The sequence below is a fragment of the Cotesia typhae genome, unplaced genomic scaffold (assembly GCF_013202065.1).
Source record: "Cotesia typhae breed Kobodo isofemale line unplaced genomic scaffold, CoteBio_Ctyphae scaffold_152, whole genome shotgun sequence".
Classification (NCBI taxonomy): Eukaryota; Metazoa; Arthropoda; class Insecta; order Hymenoptera; family Braconidae; genus Cotesia; species Cotesia typhae.
The window spans coordinates 840,001-858,793 of record NW_027423776.1 but is presented as its reverse complement, the minus strand read 5'-3'; the positions used below and the strand labels follow the sequence as shown (position 1 = coordinate 858,793).

At 31.4% G+C, this 18,793-nt stretch overlaps 2 protein-coding genes across 5 annotated transcripts in view; both read left to right on the top strand.

The window, feature by feature from the left end:
* The window catches only part of LOC141536652 (uncharacterized), a 230,481-nt gene that overhangs the window by 53,952 nt on the left and 157,736 nt on the right, over positions 1–18,793 (top strand). The gene's annotated exons all lie outside the window — the stretch shown is intronic.
* On the top strand, positions 11,330–16,870 carry LOC141535850 (uncharacterized). The gene is made up of 5 exons (XM_074256006.1): positions 11,330–12,074; positions 12,124–12,420; positions 14,851–15,435; positions 15,633–15,916; positions 15,991–16,870. Exons 1-5 carry the CDS (start codon positions 11,330–11,332, stop codon positions 16,828–16,830), a joined length of 2,751 nt encoding a protein of 916 aa, XP_074112107.1. The 3' UTR covers positions 16,831–16,870.

Here is an 18,793-nt window from a genome sequence, read left to right as displayed (position 1 = left end):
TTATCATTTTCTACCCTACCAAAGACATTTTTCTAAATTTTTTCAGATTTATTTACCCAACCCAAAAAAAGTTACGAATTTTTGAAAAACAAAAACGCTCTTTTTTTTCAAATTGCTGTAACTTTGACACAAATTGACCTTTTGGCACTTTTTTTTTATTTTTAATTTTGTTTTTAATTGTAGTTTTCAAAAAAAATACAAAAAATTTTTCGGAAGTCACAATATATAAAATATTTCAGTTTTTTCAATAAAACTGTAATTTTTTCAAGGTCTGAAACCTTCGATTCTAAATTTTTTTATCTTAAAAAAAACTTCAATTAATACTCTATTTATCCTTGCCATTTCAAAGTTGTGCCCACTTTACCTTATATATATATATTTTTTTTAATTGAAAAAATAAAATTTTTGAAAATTGGATTATTTTACAAAAAATTGCATCAAATTTATTTTGGATCCCTCGTAAAACGTCAGAGGTTGTATATAATTGAACCAAAACAACATAAATTGTATAAGTATATAAGATTTACATTATTTTATTTAAGTATAGTGTTTGTTAACGGAGATGGCGACTTATGGTGGCCTTCAGCGGACCTGAATTACAAACCCAGTTGTAAAGTGGGTGCTCGCTAGGCTACAATGACTTCAATAGTCAAGTTACGCTGTTGAGATGGCTTGGTTTCGTTAATCTTAATGAAGACACGTTAATGTAGAGCTGGTTGTAGGCTTAGAGAACCAAGTTGACTTGAGCGGATCTTGAAATTGACTGATGGTGACTTGAGACGACGATTTGATGAAGAACTTGACGATATTAGCCTTGAAAAAGACTAGTTTGTAATATTAATCTTGAGAAAGACTGTTAATGTTTCTTACGAAGCCGTGAAAAAGGCTATTTATTCTTGATAAAGACTGTTAAGATTACGTATGGAGCCTTGAAAAATGCTGAGGTTAGACGCTTTGAAAAAGATTGTAGTTACTTGAAAGTTCTCTTAACGTTTGCAAGAAGTCTTTCAAAAGACGTCTTATCTATGCCAAAGTTTAAGTAAAACTGAATGCTGTCGGCTTGAGAGCAGCTCCTTATATCTGCTTCACCTGTGCTTCGAGAACTTTCTGTTACTAGAGAGGGAGTATCCACGCTGCGAACCAATCAGAAGGCTTAGACTCCATCCCACTACACTAGACTAGCGGCTCTCGCGCAGTCGCAGTGGTGAGCCTGGTGAAACAGTCGCTCGCTAAGGTCCGTGTGAATTCATGCCCCTGTCAGATGCTCTCTTTATAGTCCACGCCTTCTGAGGGGTCTAATACTTACGATTTTTTTTAAAGAACTTTGAACAGTGTTGTACATTGAATTAAATCTCAATATTATTTCTACTTTTCTCTACTCAATAATTATTTTCTCAGTTTTTTTATCGTACTATGTTGTTTGGAAATTTATGATGAAGAATAAGACTTGACCTATACCACAAAATTCAATAAAGGTATAATTTGATGAATTTTTTGTGTTTCCGGTATCGGTTTCGCACTTTTAAAACGTTCATCTGAATTTTCTTTCATTAAATAATAGTCGTCAATTTTCGAGAACCGAATATTGATACTTGGTAAGTTTCTTGAGCACCACTCAAATAATTGTGTTGGTGTTAATATCTGTAAATGAGGTGGCAAAATGAGGTAGCGAAAAAATTCCACACAACAGTTACTCCAAATTCTTCCTTATAATGAGATAAAAGCAATGTAAAATATTATACATGACTTAAATGCTCATTCAAATATACGCGCTACAAACAGCACAATGACGTCACACCAATCACATCACGTGACTTTTATGTAATTTAGGACCACTTTTATTTATTAAATTATTTAAATTTTTAAGAACAAAATCGAAAAATTTTTCTTCCAAAAATTTTAAAAAATTATATAGAATGTAAAAATATCAAAAGTTTATGAATATCAAAATCATGCAAATACCCAATTAACTTATTATCTACGAAGCGGAGAATAACTGCGAAATAAACGATATTTACAAACGAACCTTCCCAACGACGATACGATGACTAGACGGGCTTTTGCTAACAAACGGTCTCCTACACCTGTCCTAAAACTATTGGGCTTTTTCTAACAAACGGTCTCCCACACCTGTCCTAAAACTAAGCTTAAAATTACAAGTCCACCGGACTACCAAAACGAACTAACTTTACACACTTTTGTAACTTAAAACTAAGTCCACCGGACTACCAAACTTAACACTCTCTATGACACATTACCCGTACAATTCTTCACACACATACCCACACTTATAATGAATTTTCATTTTATAAATTTTATTTTAACAAAATTGACTGTAATTAATTTTAGTTAAATATTTTATTTTAATTATTCAATCATTAGTAATTAGTGAAACGATAATTCCAAATTTACAATCAAATTCCAAGGACTTAACGAACATTCAGTTTCAATTTTCGATTGTAAATTTTAATTCTGTATTAAAATATTAAATAGATTAAAATTCCTAAGTAACCTATTGTTATGGTCTTAATAATATAACAATAATTGATTCAGAACAAAAGGTCTTAATACCTTGAATTAACTTTTGATAAATAAAATTAATCACGATATAATTTTTACCATCACTTTTTTTTTACAATTTTTACCATTTTAAAATTATTAACACAAGTTTATAGTTATGAATTAATTAATTCTGACCAAATATTCCTGTGACCTTTTTGACTCAAATAACTAATTTCTTTAGACAATGTCCACGCTTTTAATTATTATTAATTTTCGGTAAATTTTAATTTAATTACTTCACGGACCTAATTCTCAAAGTTTAATAAATTCACAAGTGATAAAATAATTTTATAATATAAAATATTTTCAGTAATTAATTCCTAATATAAAATTCTTAATAATTTTCCAATAGTTTTATAATTTATAAAAAATTGACACGAGTCGACATATTCAAATTTATTTGCTAGAACATTTGCTAGTTTAGTTGTATTTGACCTTGGGTATTGGAATTTACTGCGACACAAAAATGTACTGACGCTCGACCAAAATTCCACGAACAAAAGTTTGTCGATCATTTTCCAAGTGACAAAATTACGCAATTTTTCTTAAGTTAATTATTATAAAAATTATAACAATAAATTTAACAAATTTTTCGGATGTTAATTATTTGATTGATAAATTTTTAGTTGTTAAATTTTTCCCGCAAGGTGGATTGAGTGACTCTCGGGTATAGACCCCCAGGAAAATCACTCGATCCAAACTAGCAAATGTTCAACTATTATTTATTGAAATAATCGTCGATTAAACGATCCAATTGATAATTAAATAGGAGAAGTAACTGGGTATTGGATAAACCGCGGTCCACTTCTTTCCCATAGAGTAATAATTGATACCTTGACGAATAAGATGATGATCTAACTCTCTAATTGAAGATGAAGTCCTAGTTGTAGTTGGCTTCCTTCGTCTCGTCACTACTCCGGGGATCGGTCCTTCTTGATTTCCGTGGCACTCAGTCTGGCGGTCACACTATTTCTCCCTTTTCCACTGCACGGCTCACCTATTTTAACCCAAAACTACCCCCTCCTATTCTCCCCTTCGGCCCGAAGATCGAGACGCGCCAGTGCTATGTCGAATAATTATCGATATCCGGTGACTTATCGATTTAGGGTAATTTTACCCTGTTACACTATTAACAATAACAAAATTTAACAATTTAAGCGCTCACTCACACACACTATAATTAACTTATTATCTAGCGAAGCGGAGGAATCAATTGCGAGACAACGATATTTACACCGAAACCTTTCCAAACAACGATACGGTGACTAGCTGTCATGTTCTTGTTGAAATGCTAATAGTTTCAGTCTTTATCTACTTGTTAGTATGTATCTTGGTCGCAAGGCGGCAGATCAGTCCCTAGTGGAATTATTGTTATCATATATTCCTAAGTATACTGGGTGATTCAGAATGATCTTCACAGCGGGAAACGGTAGATAGAGGAGACAATTCTATGAATAAAGTTCCTTAGTCGCTTTTCGATATTCTCAATAGTTTTTAAGTTATTCAAAATGTAAATTGACCAATCACAGACAAGCTTTAGAAATTGAAAATAAATAAAAAAGAATAATAAATAAGTTAAGTCATACTGCCACAGCAGACTTCAAGTTAAAATATATTTATTTAATTTGAAAAGTTTGATTTCTCACAGAAAAAAAAACAAAACATGCAATTACAACCTAGAACGTATTTGTATATTTTTTTTTATCTTTTCCTTTTCACAGAAAACATTATTGACTTAAGATGATGCAATTATTAAAAATATAACTTCCGGAAAATTGACAAAATAAATTACGGATTTTTAAATATATAAACTTCAACCAAGAATAAAGAAAAAAATTTAAACTAATAAAATTGTCTTACTGAAATAATAGCAATTTCAAACAGACAACAATATAGATACAGACAATACATATAATGATTATTGAAAAATCTCTGATTTTGCTTGCTCGGTCTCGCTCAGGACTTCGCTAAGCGGTTGATGTACGTCATAGCATATTTGCGAGACACTCAGCGAGACGGCCAGCGAGATGTCCGGCGAGACATCCAGCGAGATGTCCGGCGAGACGGTCACCTCGCTGGCTGGACATCTTGCTAGCTGTTTTGCAGGACGTCCCTCTGGTCGTCTCGCTGAGTGTCTCGCGGGACGTCTCGCTGGACATCTCGCTGGCTGTCTCGCTGAACATCTCGCTGACCATCTAGCCGGATATCTCGTTGGACGTGTCGCCTGACATGTCACTGGCTGTCTCGCTGAGTGTCTCGCGGGACGTCTTGCTGGACGTCTCGCCGGACATCTCGCTGGCCGTCTCGTAAATATGCTATGACGTTTATCAAGCGCTTAGCGAAGTCCTGAGCAAGACCGAGCAAGCAAACCAGAGATTTTTCAATAATTATTTTATGTATTGTCTATATCTATATTTTTGTCTGTTTGAAATTGCTATTATTTCAGTAAGACAATTTTATTAGTTAAAATTTTTTTCTTTATTCTTGGTTGAAGTTTATATATTTAAAAATACGTAATTTATTTTGTCAATTCTCCGGAAATTATATTTTTAATAATTGCATCATCTTAAGTCGATAATGTTTTCTGTGAAACGAAAAAGATAAAAAAAAATAAACAAATACGTTCTAGGTTGTAATTGCATGTTTTGTTTTTTTTCTGTGAGTAAATCCTGATTTATCTATTTCGAAAAAAAAAATGGTTGACTGTTGGGAGAAAAGAATTAAAAATAGATATAAATTCATTTCGATCCATGTAGAGGCCTCGTGGAAAGAAATAATCACTATAAATATCAAATTTTCCTACACGAGCAGTCAGTAGATGTATTTTAGTGTCTTCTACCGTTTGAATATGAAGAAAACTTGTTGGAAACTGTATTTCTTTTAGTCCAACAACCCATTTACCTTCAAATGTAATATGTTCAGGTAACATAGTTGTATAATGAGTAGCTGTGTTATCTAAGAAGTAATTCATACTTCTGTCGCTTGGTAAAACCATATGAAACTCTGTCTTATTCATTCTGATATTGTTGATGCAAGAATCCAAGAATTTAATTTATCTGAATATCCTTGCCACTTCACTAAATATTGTTTATTTTTACCCTTTCCCTTGTTTTTGATTATTTTCTCAATCAAAAATTCTTCTTTGTCAAGGTTCTTAATCACTCGCGCTACTTCTTGTTCATAAAAAAAAACCATCAATCACTTCTCCATTTAAATCTTTTAATTCATAAGTTGGAATATTCTGACGGAGTTTTGTTTTTATAATTTGAAAAATTTCTTCTATATAACCAGCTTCATATCCTTTCTCAAACATTGACTTATATTTACTGATTCATTCATAATCAATCACCTTTCATTAAAAGGGTATTTTCCGAGGTTTTACTTTTGGGAACCGTTTTTCTATATTCAACAGCGCCTCTTTAGTATTATTTAGAGTAACTGCTGCAGGCTCCATTCTTATTGGACTATGTTTTGTATGATTATAGGCTTCGACTAATTGTTCTAAAATATTAATGGAACGGGTAAGTCTTACTATGAAACACCATCGTTATGTTTTTAAAGATTTTATTTCTACAAGATCAGCTTCCCATATATCATCAATATTTGTCACATTATGATGGAGTCTTGGAAATTTACGTCTAGTAGGTCTATGCCTAGTGTAAGCATCTTGAGTAGCTAACCAATCATTTATTTTTTCTTCAGGTATATTTGTTTTGAATTTTTCCACTAAATTACGTGCTCCGGAGTAAGATACAGGGTTAGAAGGGTTGTAATACTCCTTTTCAAGATTTTTTTCATCTACTAACGAAGCCATTTAAATGGATTTTTGTACAATTGTTTTTTATAGCCACCGTTTTGTAGAGTATTGTTCGTTAAGGATAGAAAATTTTGGGAATTTCCTGATGAATCATTACTTCTCATGTGACGCTTGGGAGTAGAGGTATTAATAGGTATTTTCTTTATACTTGGTCAACTTTTATTCCAAAAACTACTATTTCCTACAAATTCTTGTGGAGTGTTGATTTCTTGTAAAAATGCAGCAAAAAAAATTCTACCTGTAGCCTTTAAAGTTTTTCTATGCCGTACAGCATCATTTATAAGGTCAACTGTATTAGCACCAGGTATTTTACGGTCATCCAAAGTAACACTTCCTTTATCATCCCACTTTAATCGTTCACCATTGTCTACAGACTCGATATAACGCAGAATATTTTCCGCTGCTGCTTGATATGTTTTTGGGACACCATTTACTATTTCAGAAACTTTATACGATTTATTTTGTTCTATATTACTATTATTATTTATGACTATACTACTAATTTCAGGATCTCTATTAATGGCAGAAAAATCAGCATTGTCAGGAATAACTTCACTATTTTCAATTTTTTCAACAGTAAAATTTTTCTCCTGGTGATGATTCTTGAAGAATAAATAACGTCTTAATAATTCAGAATATTGATTTACTTTATCATGAGTGTTAATGTCTAGCGAAGTTTCGTTCAAAATTTTAGTTAATTCCACATCAAAAGACGAGGCTTTGGATTCCCTGGAGTTTGAAATGTTGGCAAATAATTATTGCTGAGAGAAGTTAACACTTGTTCAAAATTTTTCGGTACAGATTTCACTTTATCAATACCCTCATAAGGAATAAGTACCATCATTTTCGCATGTTCCATAATTTTAGAATAGATTAGATAATAAACTAGCAAGCAATGGTCCTAGTAACATTGGTAAAAATGTTCCTCCTTTTTGATAAATTAATTTTTTCTTTTTCAAAATATTATTATCTTTACTACACTTCTCACAAAAATTAAGGGAGCAGAAAAAAAATCCAAATTTTTGGGGGATTTTCAACAGGCTGTAACTTATACAAAAATGGTCGTACAGAAAAAAAAAAGCATATTGTAGCTTTAAGTGTCTAGTTTTCAGATCTGAGTTTGAAATTTTTTTTTGAAAATATTTTTTGAGTAATCATAAGAAAACCACCGAAAAAAAATTATTCTAAATTTTTTTGGTTTTTTTTTTTAATCTACGGACGTGGAAAAAATTTTTTCGACTTAATCTCTATATAGACCGGATAGCTCTTTTATTCAGCTTTAATTTGTTTTTATAAAAATCTCGATACGAGCATTTCTCGCTGAGATATCAGTGTTTGAATGGAAGAAGATCATTTTGTCTGTGATTACCAATATCTCAGCAACCAATGATCGCACAGAAATTTCGAGGTTGGTTTCAAAAACTTGAATAAATTCTCTACAAGGATTGGCAATTGAATTTTGAAAAAAAAATTTTTCTTCAATCATTACATGAATTTGAAAAAGCATCCAAAAAAGGGCTTCTCGTCGTTTTTTGGAAAATCAAGCGCCCAATCAAAAATATTGCGGAAACCACTAATGTTGAGTGTGCCTTTTACTGTTCAATATACCCACAAAAACCCTACGAAGTTTCATTTTAATCCAGCTAACCGTTTTTTTCCCACTCGATCGAATTTTTCAAAAAATTAAAGGAGCAAGAATTTCGCTCTGAAAATGTCATGATTTTTATCAAAAATGAAAAAAATTTTTTTTTTCTATTTTTCTCTCAATTCTGTATTAGTGACTTGGAACATTTAAGAAAAAAAAAAAAATCAAAAATTTTTGAAAAAAAAATTCCAAAATTAAAAAAAAAATGTAACAAGAGAATTATTTAAACGATGAAGGTGGAGTTATCGGTCGTCAAATAACCCTGTCCAGGTCACCCAAAGTAATTATAAAATCAAATATGATTTGGGAGATGCCCTCGATTCCCCAAATCAACTACGTCTGAACCCCAGGCTGGATTAGTGCACAGTGGACACCAGTTATTTTTTTCTAGAATCAAGAAGGGAAAAACAACAAACCCTCTTATTATCCCCAGGGCCTATCTGTAGATATTTTTGAAATGAAAGGAAAGAAAGATTAGTATAATAGAGAAAAAGGATAGTGAATAGCTAGAAATTCAGTTAATAGTGCAGTGAAATAGAAGGCAAATAAAGTGCTCTCGGTAGTCAGATTTAAACAAACATATAATATATTCAAACAATAGGCGAACAATAGTTTAGTAGGTAATTTTTACATACCGATTTCTTTTTTTTTGTTAATTAATCTAATAAAAGTTATGTAGGCCAGAGTTCGGTTATTTGTTTATAAATTGCTTCACTGATTCTCCAACAGTGGCACCAATACTAACTTAAATCGGGATCGGCCTTCTTTTATTTTATTCTCTCTTATTCTTAAATTTAATTATCGACGATCTTAAAAGTTTCATAATTAATTTTCGTTAATATCTAACAGTAACGACATGTCTCTTTGCTTATATCTAAATGGTGATTACATTAAATTTTCCAAGTATTGCTTAAATATTATTTCTTTCAAATTTTAAATAATGTAAAATATAACTTATCTAAAGATTAATGCGTCGCCAAATAAATACAGAACTTGTAATTGAATAACAGGAGTTGTCGACGCCGATAGTGAGGTGTTTATGTTATCCAACAATTTAAATATTAGTAATTAACCGTCGACTGCTAATGAAAATAAATACTACGTGCCGCCCGGGTTTATTCCCACGTGGCGACGTAAAAAAAACCAACCACAATAACACCATCTACAACTATCTGACTACCGGGAGATCAAAATGCAACCAAAATACCAGGACTCACCCAATTACAGCTCTCATAGGATAACGAGATGGTCACTGAGTTTAAATAAAATCTTAATTAGCAAAATCGCTTCTTAATTAATTTCAATATTATTTATTTCCACCAAGGAATTTTTATTGCGTGATCCGCACTATAGACGCTACTGCCAGAATGACCTCTCTCCCTGCGGCCCCTCTTCCCCTCATGTACCCACGCCACGAGGCGAGTCAAATTAATGATTTTGGACATGTTTTGCATTGCGAATCTCCCGTCAGAAAATCCACCGACGGTTGTTTTATCATTATTTTTTATTAACAATATTTTCTGAACTCAAGCACTAATTAATAAACCTTAATAAATTTATTTAATTTATAACAACAAAAATTCCACTAAGTGTCAAAACAACTCTTTATTAATTTCGCGCATGCGCGCTTCAATTGTGGCCAAGCTCATTTTGGACCATACTTTAATTAAAGAAATAAAATATAAAATCTCCCTCTTGGCGTCTGACAACCCCTCTATAAATTACTACAGACGTAAGAATTTATATTGATATTTCAATCGATAACTTTCGACATATTAATATTTTTAAATCTAATCTAAAATAATAAATAATTGTCTTGTACTGGCGGCTTACTGAACCAGCACCCAGTACTTGGCGGACCCTGGCGACGCTTAACCCAGCGTCTAGCCCGGGAGAAGATGACGCGGGAATTGAAATCAAATTTCCGTGACAAAAATTCCAAAATTAAAAAAAAAAAATTTTTTCTTTTTTAATTTTTTTCAATTGGTTAAAAACTTCAGAAAATTAGAAAAAATTACAGCCGGCATTAGCGTTACCCGATGCGTACCACGTGGAGGTTGCACGGCGGATTTACGCTTTTGTGCTTACGCACGTGTATGTGTGTGGTTTTATCAGAGATTGAGACCCTGTGATTCGTCACTTCCACAGTATTTTGTGACTCCAAACTCACTCTCCGAAGATGTGTGTGTGTGTGTGTGTGCGCGCGCGCGCGCGTATGTGTGTGTGTGTGTGTTAATACCGCGCATTACCACCTCTGCTCCTGATAACAGTCCGCAATCTTTCAGACATATTAGAAATGCAGTTTCGAATCATTGACTGCGGATTCCGTCGCCAAGTTTTGATTAGCGCCCGCTCTAATGCTGCTAACGTCCGTAAATTGGGATAATTCTGGCGCAATCGGCGCTTCAGGATATCCCAGACGTGCTCGATAGGGTTAAGATCAGGGTTTACCGCTGGATGCCTTAACAACGTTATGTCGTGTCTCTGGGAAAACCGACGGGTGATGTTTGCTGTGTGAGGCCGGGCATTGTCTTACATAAAAATGAAACCTCTAGTTTGCTGCCAACAACATTCACATATAACACGAATTAAATCTTTGTTTGCGTGACGAAGTACCGCACGACGTTGGTCGGGTGATGCGTATACCCAGTCAGCATCCAAATCAGAAAGACTTCTGGAAGAAGTCTTTTCAAAGACGTCCATAAGAAGTCTAAATATGATGTCTTAACGAATTCATCAATTAGAACTCTTAATCAAGAAGTCGACAGGAAATCTTTTGACAAACTTTGTAAGACTTCTAAAATATGAGCTCTTCAAGTAGTTTACTTACTGAACTCATAAGACATCAATAATCTGAGCTTTTTAAGAGGTCTTTTTTCTGACTTCGTAAGATGTCATGAATATGAACTCTTTCAGAGGTCTTTTTGCTGAGGTAGGATTGAATTGTATTGGCGCATGCGCACAACGATAGAAATTTTATTTTTATTTTTTATCTCTGTTTTAATATAACCTATAAGTGTATGGTACGTTTTCTGTTTACATTCAGCGTCGAATTGCAAAACTTTAATTTAGTGAAATCAATTAATTATTTATAACCAGTGATTTCGTAATTTGTAAATTAAAAGTTCTAAAAATAATGTAAGTGCATATTCTTAGCTAATTAATATTTTACTGTATATGATATTTCATGTTTTTATCAGTGATGAATTTGAGAAATCATTCGATTTTAAAGGTAACGTATACATTTATCCAAAAATAAATATAAATTATGATTTTTTTTTAATTTAAAATATTTTTTTCTCAAGATGTCTGAAAGAAAAAGATTCAGTGAACTGTCTAAGAGTCAGAAAAATCGAAGATTGAAAAAACGCTGTGAGCAGGCAATTTTGGAGACTGCACGTGCAAAAGCATCGGTTGATACTTCATTTGATAATGATCCAGTTATTAATAACAGTGTAATGAACAACGATAATAATTATGACAGTGATGATTTCAGTTTACAGTCGATTCATTTAGATAATACCGTAACCGATATCTCTTTAAAGACTTACACAGATAATAATGATAATTCTCATTGTACAACAACAAAAACAACATCAACAGTAACAGCAACAACTACTACAACTTCTATCACTTATAATAATAATAATAATAATTGTGATATCGAAGTACCAATTCCTTTAACCAAACAATTAGCTCAATGGAAATGCGAATTTAACATTACTCAAGCTGGATCAAGTGCTTTACTAAAAATTATTAGAAATGTGGAGTCAATAGAAGAGTTAAAAAGTCTTCCAAATGACAGTCGTACCTTAATTGATACTCCTACAGATACTACTATTCGTGAGGTTGCACCAGGAGAATATTTCCACTATGGACTGAAAGAAGGATTAATTGATCAATTAAAAATTGTCGATATAAAACAGATTACAGATATTATCCAGATTAGTACACACATTGATGGTTTGCCAATATCGAAGAGTTCAAAACGACATCTGTATCCTATACTGGGAGAAATTTTTCCAAAAGTCTCTATACCATTCATTATTGGTATATACCATGGACTGAACAAACCAAATGACTAATGAATTTCTTCAAGATTTCATTAATGAGTACAAAAATCTGAGAGAGGAAGGTTTCGAGTATGATAGTCATAAATTTAAAGTAATTATAAGGGCTGTCATTTGTGATTCACCAGCGAGAGCTTTTGTAACCTACACAAAAGGTCATGGTGGTTTTTATGGTTGCGGTAAGTGCATTCAAGAAGGAGAATATAGTGACCATCGAATGTTATTTCTTGATATGGATGCACCATTACGCACTGACTCGAATTTTATAAATCGTTTAAATGAAGATCATCATTTAGGAAAATCAGATTTTGAAGATATTGGTGTTGGTATGGTGTCTCAATTTCCAGTGGATTACATGCATCTTGTTTGTCAAGGAGTATCAAAAAAAAATACTGACTTCGTGGACGAAAGGATGGCGACTAAATGATAAAAAATTACTTAAATTTAGTCACAAAATGACTGAAAATCAATATTATTATTATAATTATTATGAGTATTACATAACAACAATAATAATTTAACAATTAATATTAATAAATTTATAGCATGAATAAATAATATTTATTAATTTATAATAATAATATTCTGCAAATTTTCTGTATGAAATCAGAAAGAGCTCTCAATTCTGACTACTATAAGTACTCTTTTATTTGAAGTCGTAAAGAGCTCTTAATTCGGATTTCTGCAAGACATCTTATTTTTGAACTCAAAAAGACTTCCTAATTCTAACTTCTGTAAGCACTCTTTTTTTTTGAACTCAGAAAAAAGATCTCTTTGAGAATATTTGTGGAAGTCTTATATTACTCTTAAAGTGGCGCATTCGACGTCCTCAAGACGTCTTAGAGACACCATTCCGTTAAAAATTACGACGTCCAAATCTTAAATAGGAGTTCATCAAGAACCTTTAAAGACATCATATTGTTTACTGGGTACAAGAGCTTGAAGTAGAGCTGCGTTTTTACGGTTGAAAGGTTTACTCGCAGAATTTCTACGAGAAGATCCTTCTCCTTCGATCATAAACGTAGAACTAGTAAATTAGTAGAAGAGTTAACTGTTTTTATAACATCAACTTTTTTAGAAATATAAACATAATGATTAGGGTGGGTCAAAAAAATCAACTATTTTTTTTTTTACAATTAATACGGAAAAATGGGTTACTAGGCACCTTAAAAAAATTCTCACCAAATATGAACTCTTAATTTTAATAGGAAGATCCTCCGCGTCGCAGTTTTCCATTTTTTTCTCAGTCCAATAGAAAAAAATTCATTCCTCATCATTAATTGGTCGTACAGAAAAAAATTTTTTAAGAATGTTGTAGGAAATTTAATGCTCTACAAAAAAGGTATCTTATGTTTTTTCCGTAAACCTCACCATTTCACTAATATCGAAAATTTAAGATTGATTATTTTAAGTCAAATGTCACTTTTGTTTATGAATTTTATAACTCGACAAGAAATGGCTATTATTGAATGGGCAATAGAAATTTTTGTAGCAAATTATCTGCTCTATAAAAATGGTATCTTATGTTTTGGCGATTAAATTAATCGTTCAAAAGATATTCATCATCAAACTTTCATGTATATTGATTTTAAGAGTTTTTGATTAAATAATCGAAAAATTTCAATTTAATCTATCAGTTTTGAGAAAATTTCATTTTTGTCATTAATGTAAGTATTATTTGAATTTTGTTTTCAAAATTTTTATTCAATAATTCCAAACTTTTTATTTTTTCATCATTAGAAATCACGATCATGTTGTTTTTTTATAACGTCTTCAAAACGTCTTAAAAAATTGTTCCACTACAGCTGTATATTGTCCTTGGGAAAATTTCTTCTGTAGAGAATTTTTGTTTTGTATTCTATTTACTCTGTCTCCCTTGTAAACTAGCGCCACCTACATTTTTCTTTATAGTTATATTGTTTTTATTTGTTTACATTTTCTACAGCATTTCTAGTGTTTCCACAAGTTATGATCTTGTATATGTGATAAAACGATTAAATATTTACAAATTTTGCGGTCACTACATAAATTTATATATTTATCGAAAATATGGATAAGGAAATTCATTTGATCGGAAAACCCATGCAAAAATTTCAGAACGTAAGTTGCCAACAGTGAAAGAGGTTATGAGTGTTTTTTTATCAGCTCAAAGTGTTAAAATGTTCAATCAAAGTGCTAAAAATGCAACTGATCAAGTTATTGAACTATGGAAAAACAACCAGATTCCGACTAGTGGATCAACTAATGTAATACAAAAATTTTTCGCTATCATAACCGATGGTTGAAATTGCAAAAATCTTTTGTGCGAAAAAATCATCAGCCCAAAACAAAAATGTAATAATATTTCAGAATGAAATCAAAGCATTATTTGATATTGTAGATCATAAATCAATAAAACTGCTTGATAATGATATTCGTGAACTATATTCAAATCAAAAAAGTGATACCCGGAAAGAAATTCTTTCAAATAACCCAAATAAATTAAACAGTACTATGAATGCGATGGAAGTAGATGAAAGTCATGAGTATTTACAACATTTAATTATTATAATTTTTAATCAGAATTGAAAATAAATTAAATTGATTATAAATTATGAATAATAAAGTATATTATTGTTTTTCTAATTAATTATATCATAAATGTCAATATGTTCGTAGATGATAAATAAAAAACTCTTTGTGTTCCTTATTGGATGTCAAAATGAATGAGTTCCATATTTTTGCTTCCATTAATTAAATAACAACGCTTATTTTAGATTTGAATCAACCCTCAACCAGCCATGAGATTGTTCGAAGTGAGGAATCAGAGTCATCTTCAACTCTTACATTAAGTCAAGCTACAAATTTCGGTTCAGATTTAGAGTATGTGCCTCAAATACCGACAACACGAGCAAAAATAAATATTCTAACTCCAGAGCTTATCTCAGCACTCGACAGAGCTAATGTTAGTAGTAGAAATGCGATGTTCATTATTGCTCCAGTTCTATCAAGTGTTGGTGTTAATGTAGAAGATACAACTCTTAGTTATCGAACAATTCAACGAACTCGCATGCTCTTACGAAAAGACATTGCTATAGGACTAAAAGATAACTTCAAAGCTCATGATAAATATGTCTTGCATTGGGATGGGAAAATACTGAATGACAATTCTGAATCAAAATTTGTGGATCGATTACCGATTATTTTGACTGCTTTTGGTACTGAGCAGTTACTTGGAGTTCCAAAAATGAATAGTGGATCGGCAGAAAATCAAACAGCAACCATCTTGTCAACGTTAAATCAATGGGGTATTATTAGTTACATCAAGGCGATGTGTTTTGACACGACTGCGGTTAATACGGGTAACTAATCAATGATAAAATATTTAAAAGAAAATTTTATTTTCATCGTTCTAGTTGAATTGTTTTCATACATTAATTAAATTTTCGACACGTGCCCATTAGTTATAATTCTTTATTTATTTATAGATTTTAAATATGCGTTACAATTTTTATTAAATACAGAACTTAAAGTGTAATTATCTATTTTTACTATACAGGAATCCATCATGGTACATGTAAAGAAATTGAAAAGGCCTTAGGAAAAGAATTAATTTGGTTACCATGTCGCCATCATATTTATGAGATCATTTTAAGGAGTGCATTCGAAGTCTATTGGCTAGTATCATCCGGACCAAATATTCCAATATTTGGCAGATTCAAAAAATTTTGGGACACATTCGATAAAACGAAGTATAAATCTGGTGTTGAAGATAGTATTGTTGCTAATATTATTACGAATGAAAAAAATAATCTATCTTCATTTATTAAGCCATACTTACAGGTATTATTTAAATACAATTTTAAGTGTAGAGGATAATTTTTGATTTTTTACGAATAATTGATTACTTTTGGTAGTTATCGCAACCCCGAGATGACTATAAAGAAATATTGGAATTGTCATTAATTTTTCTGGGAGAAATGCCACGAGAGCAAGTTTTCTTCAAGCGTCCTGGTGCAGTTCATCATGCAAGATGGATGGCAAAAGCAATTTATTGCCTAAAAATGTTTATTTTTAGAGATGAATTTGACCTTTCTAAGAAAGAATTGGATGGTCTTCGACAATTTTGTATTTTCATAGTTATGGTGTATGTAAAAGCTTGGTTTTCATCAACTTCTGCGACTTCTGCTGCTAATCACGACTTAGAGTTTATGAAAAATTTAATTGAGTACAGTAAAATTAATTCTTTAATTTCCTTGGCTACATGTGAAAAAATGACTTCACATTTATGGTACTTAAGTGATGAACTTGCTATTTTATCACTTTTTGATGATACCGTTCCATTAAACATAAAGAAGAATATTGTCGAAGCTGTTAAGACTCGCGAAGGTACAGATTCTAAAGCAAGAAGATTTATTATTGATAGAAAAAATTTACATTTAATTCTGCAAAAAAATATAAGTGACTTTGTTTCTAAGAAGTCATTAAAACTTTTTGAGATCTTTGATCTGCCGTATGATTTTCTTGACAAAAATATTGATTTATGGTCTACTGATGAGAGTTATAATGAAAATAAAGAATTTTTCGCACAATTGAAAGTTGTTAATGATGTGGCAGAGCGAGGTGTCGCATTAGTAAGTGAATATAACCAATGCTTAACGAAAGACGAAGAGCAATTTCAATTTTTATTGCAAGTTGTGAAAGAGCATCGAAAAAACTACCCTACTTGCAACAAAAAATTGTTTGAAAATAAATAGCTCAGTTGAAAATTGAAATAAAAAACTTTCTTATAACTAATTGGACATTTTTTTTTCTAAAACTGAAATCATAATATATTTATAATGAAAACTTTGCTTTTTTTTGATAAATGATTAACTAAGCGATAAATAATGTACAATTTATTTTTTAAATGTAGATAAAAATACTTACACATAAAAAAGCTTGAAAAACATTTTGAAGTTTCTCAGTTGATGAAAAAAATTTTTTCGTGTAAATTTTCTCGAAACTGATAGATTAAATTGAAATTTTTCGATTATTTAATCAAAAACTCTTAAAATCGATATACATGAAAGTTTGATGATGAATATCTTTTGAACGATTAATTTAATCGCCAAAACATAAGATACCATTCTTATAGAGCAGTTAATTTGCTACAAAAATTTCTATTGCCCATTCAATAATAGCCATTTCTTGTCGAGTTATAAAATTCATAAACAAAAGTGTCATTTGACTTAAAATAATCAATCTTAAATCTTCAATATTAGTGAAATGGTGAGGTTTACGGAAAAAACAAAAGATACCTTTTTTGTAGAGCATTAAATTTCCTACAAAATTCTTAAAAAAATTTTTTCTGTACGACCAATTAATGATGAGGAATGAATTTTTTTCTATTGGACTGAGAAAAAAATGGAAAACTGCGACGCGGAGGATCTTCCTATTTAAATTAAGAGTTCATATTTGGTGAGAATTTTTTTAAGGTGCCTAGTAACTCATTTTTCTGTATTAATTGTAAAAAAAAAAATAGTTGATTTTTTTGACCCACCCTAATAATGATGTTGATCTGATGAAAATATACAAGTTCTAAACCGACAATTTTCGGACGTAGATTGTTTAAGATCTAAGAGCAGGTAGCCGTGTGGGTTTGATGTAGCATCAAAATGGGCTTCTTGTAAAAACTTGGGGTCTTCTGGATATATCTGTCGAGCCAAGTGAAAAATCTGTGCTCCGTCCCGGGGATTTTTAAATACTACAATATAATTCGTGTTCAGAGATATATCTCGTTGGCCTTTTCCTTGGAGGAATAAATTTTGTGACAGAAACATAACACTTTAATTTTTATCGTGGCTATCTTTAGTAAATAAACCAACGATAGCACCATTTGAAGATTCTCGCATTAAATCATCTATTACTACTAACTCAGGTAAATTATCTTCTCAGAAGACTAAGGTAAACCTTCACTAAATTCAACAAATGTCTTATCGTACTCTGTATAACCCTTCTGCCACTCTGCGGAGAAAAATATAACTTTACTACAATTGATATCACAAATTTCCTTTATTTCTTTTAAGAAACGTTTTAGAAAAACAGTTTTTCCACATCCTGTTGGTCCGCAAATGATTGAAGTAAATGGATGTTTCCACTTTGGATCCATTTTGGATTATGAAATAGAATTTAACTTGCAAGGATACTTATAGAAAGAAGTAACTTAATCTAAGTAATAAAACAAATTGTTTTAGTTTAATTTTAAAATAAATAAAAAAAGATTTATAGATTACAAACATTTCTTACAAAAATATTTACAAGAAACAAATTACAAAAAAAAATATGTACAAAAAAATTTTACAAAAAATATTACAGCAAAATTACAAAAAATATTTTAAAATTGAAACAAAAATCATAACTAGTTGTTCCGAGACCTTTTATATCGATAAGGATAAGTATCAGCCTCTCCTTCTCTACGTCTTTTAGGGCCTGTAACTCTTATGATTTTCGTATCTTTCTTTGTTATGACCTCGTGGTAATTATATCTTCGTATACCTAAATAGGATACCAGAAACTCTTTTTCCTGGTCAACTACTAAAGAGAGTATGGAACTATAATTTATTAACTTTTCAGTAGACCCTGTAACGGGTATTTTTCCGGGTTTCAAATGGAGTGTATTTTTACCGGTAGTGATTTGGTCAAGACTTACCCAAATATCTATATCCCCTAGCTCCAATG

Bases quoted from the DNA above. Each gene is read 5' to 3' on its own strand.
- LOC141535850 (XM_074256006.1), top strand. From the start codon at position 11,330: ATGTCTGAAAGAAAAAGATTCAGTGAACTGTCTAAGAGTCAGAAAAAT. The intron at 12,075-12,123 runs GTATATACCATG...AATTTCTTCAAG, and splicing joins CTCTATACCATTCATTATTG to ATTTCATTAATGAGTACAAA. The intron at 15,917-15,990 runs GTATTATTTAAA...TACTTTTGGTAG, and splicing joins TTATTAAGCCATACTTACAG to TTATCGCAACCCCGAGATGA.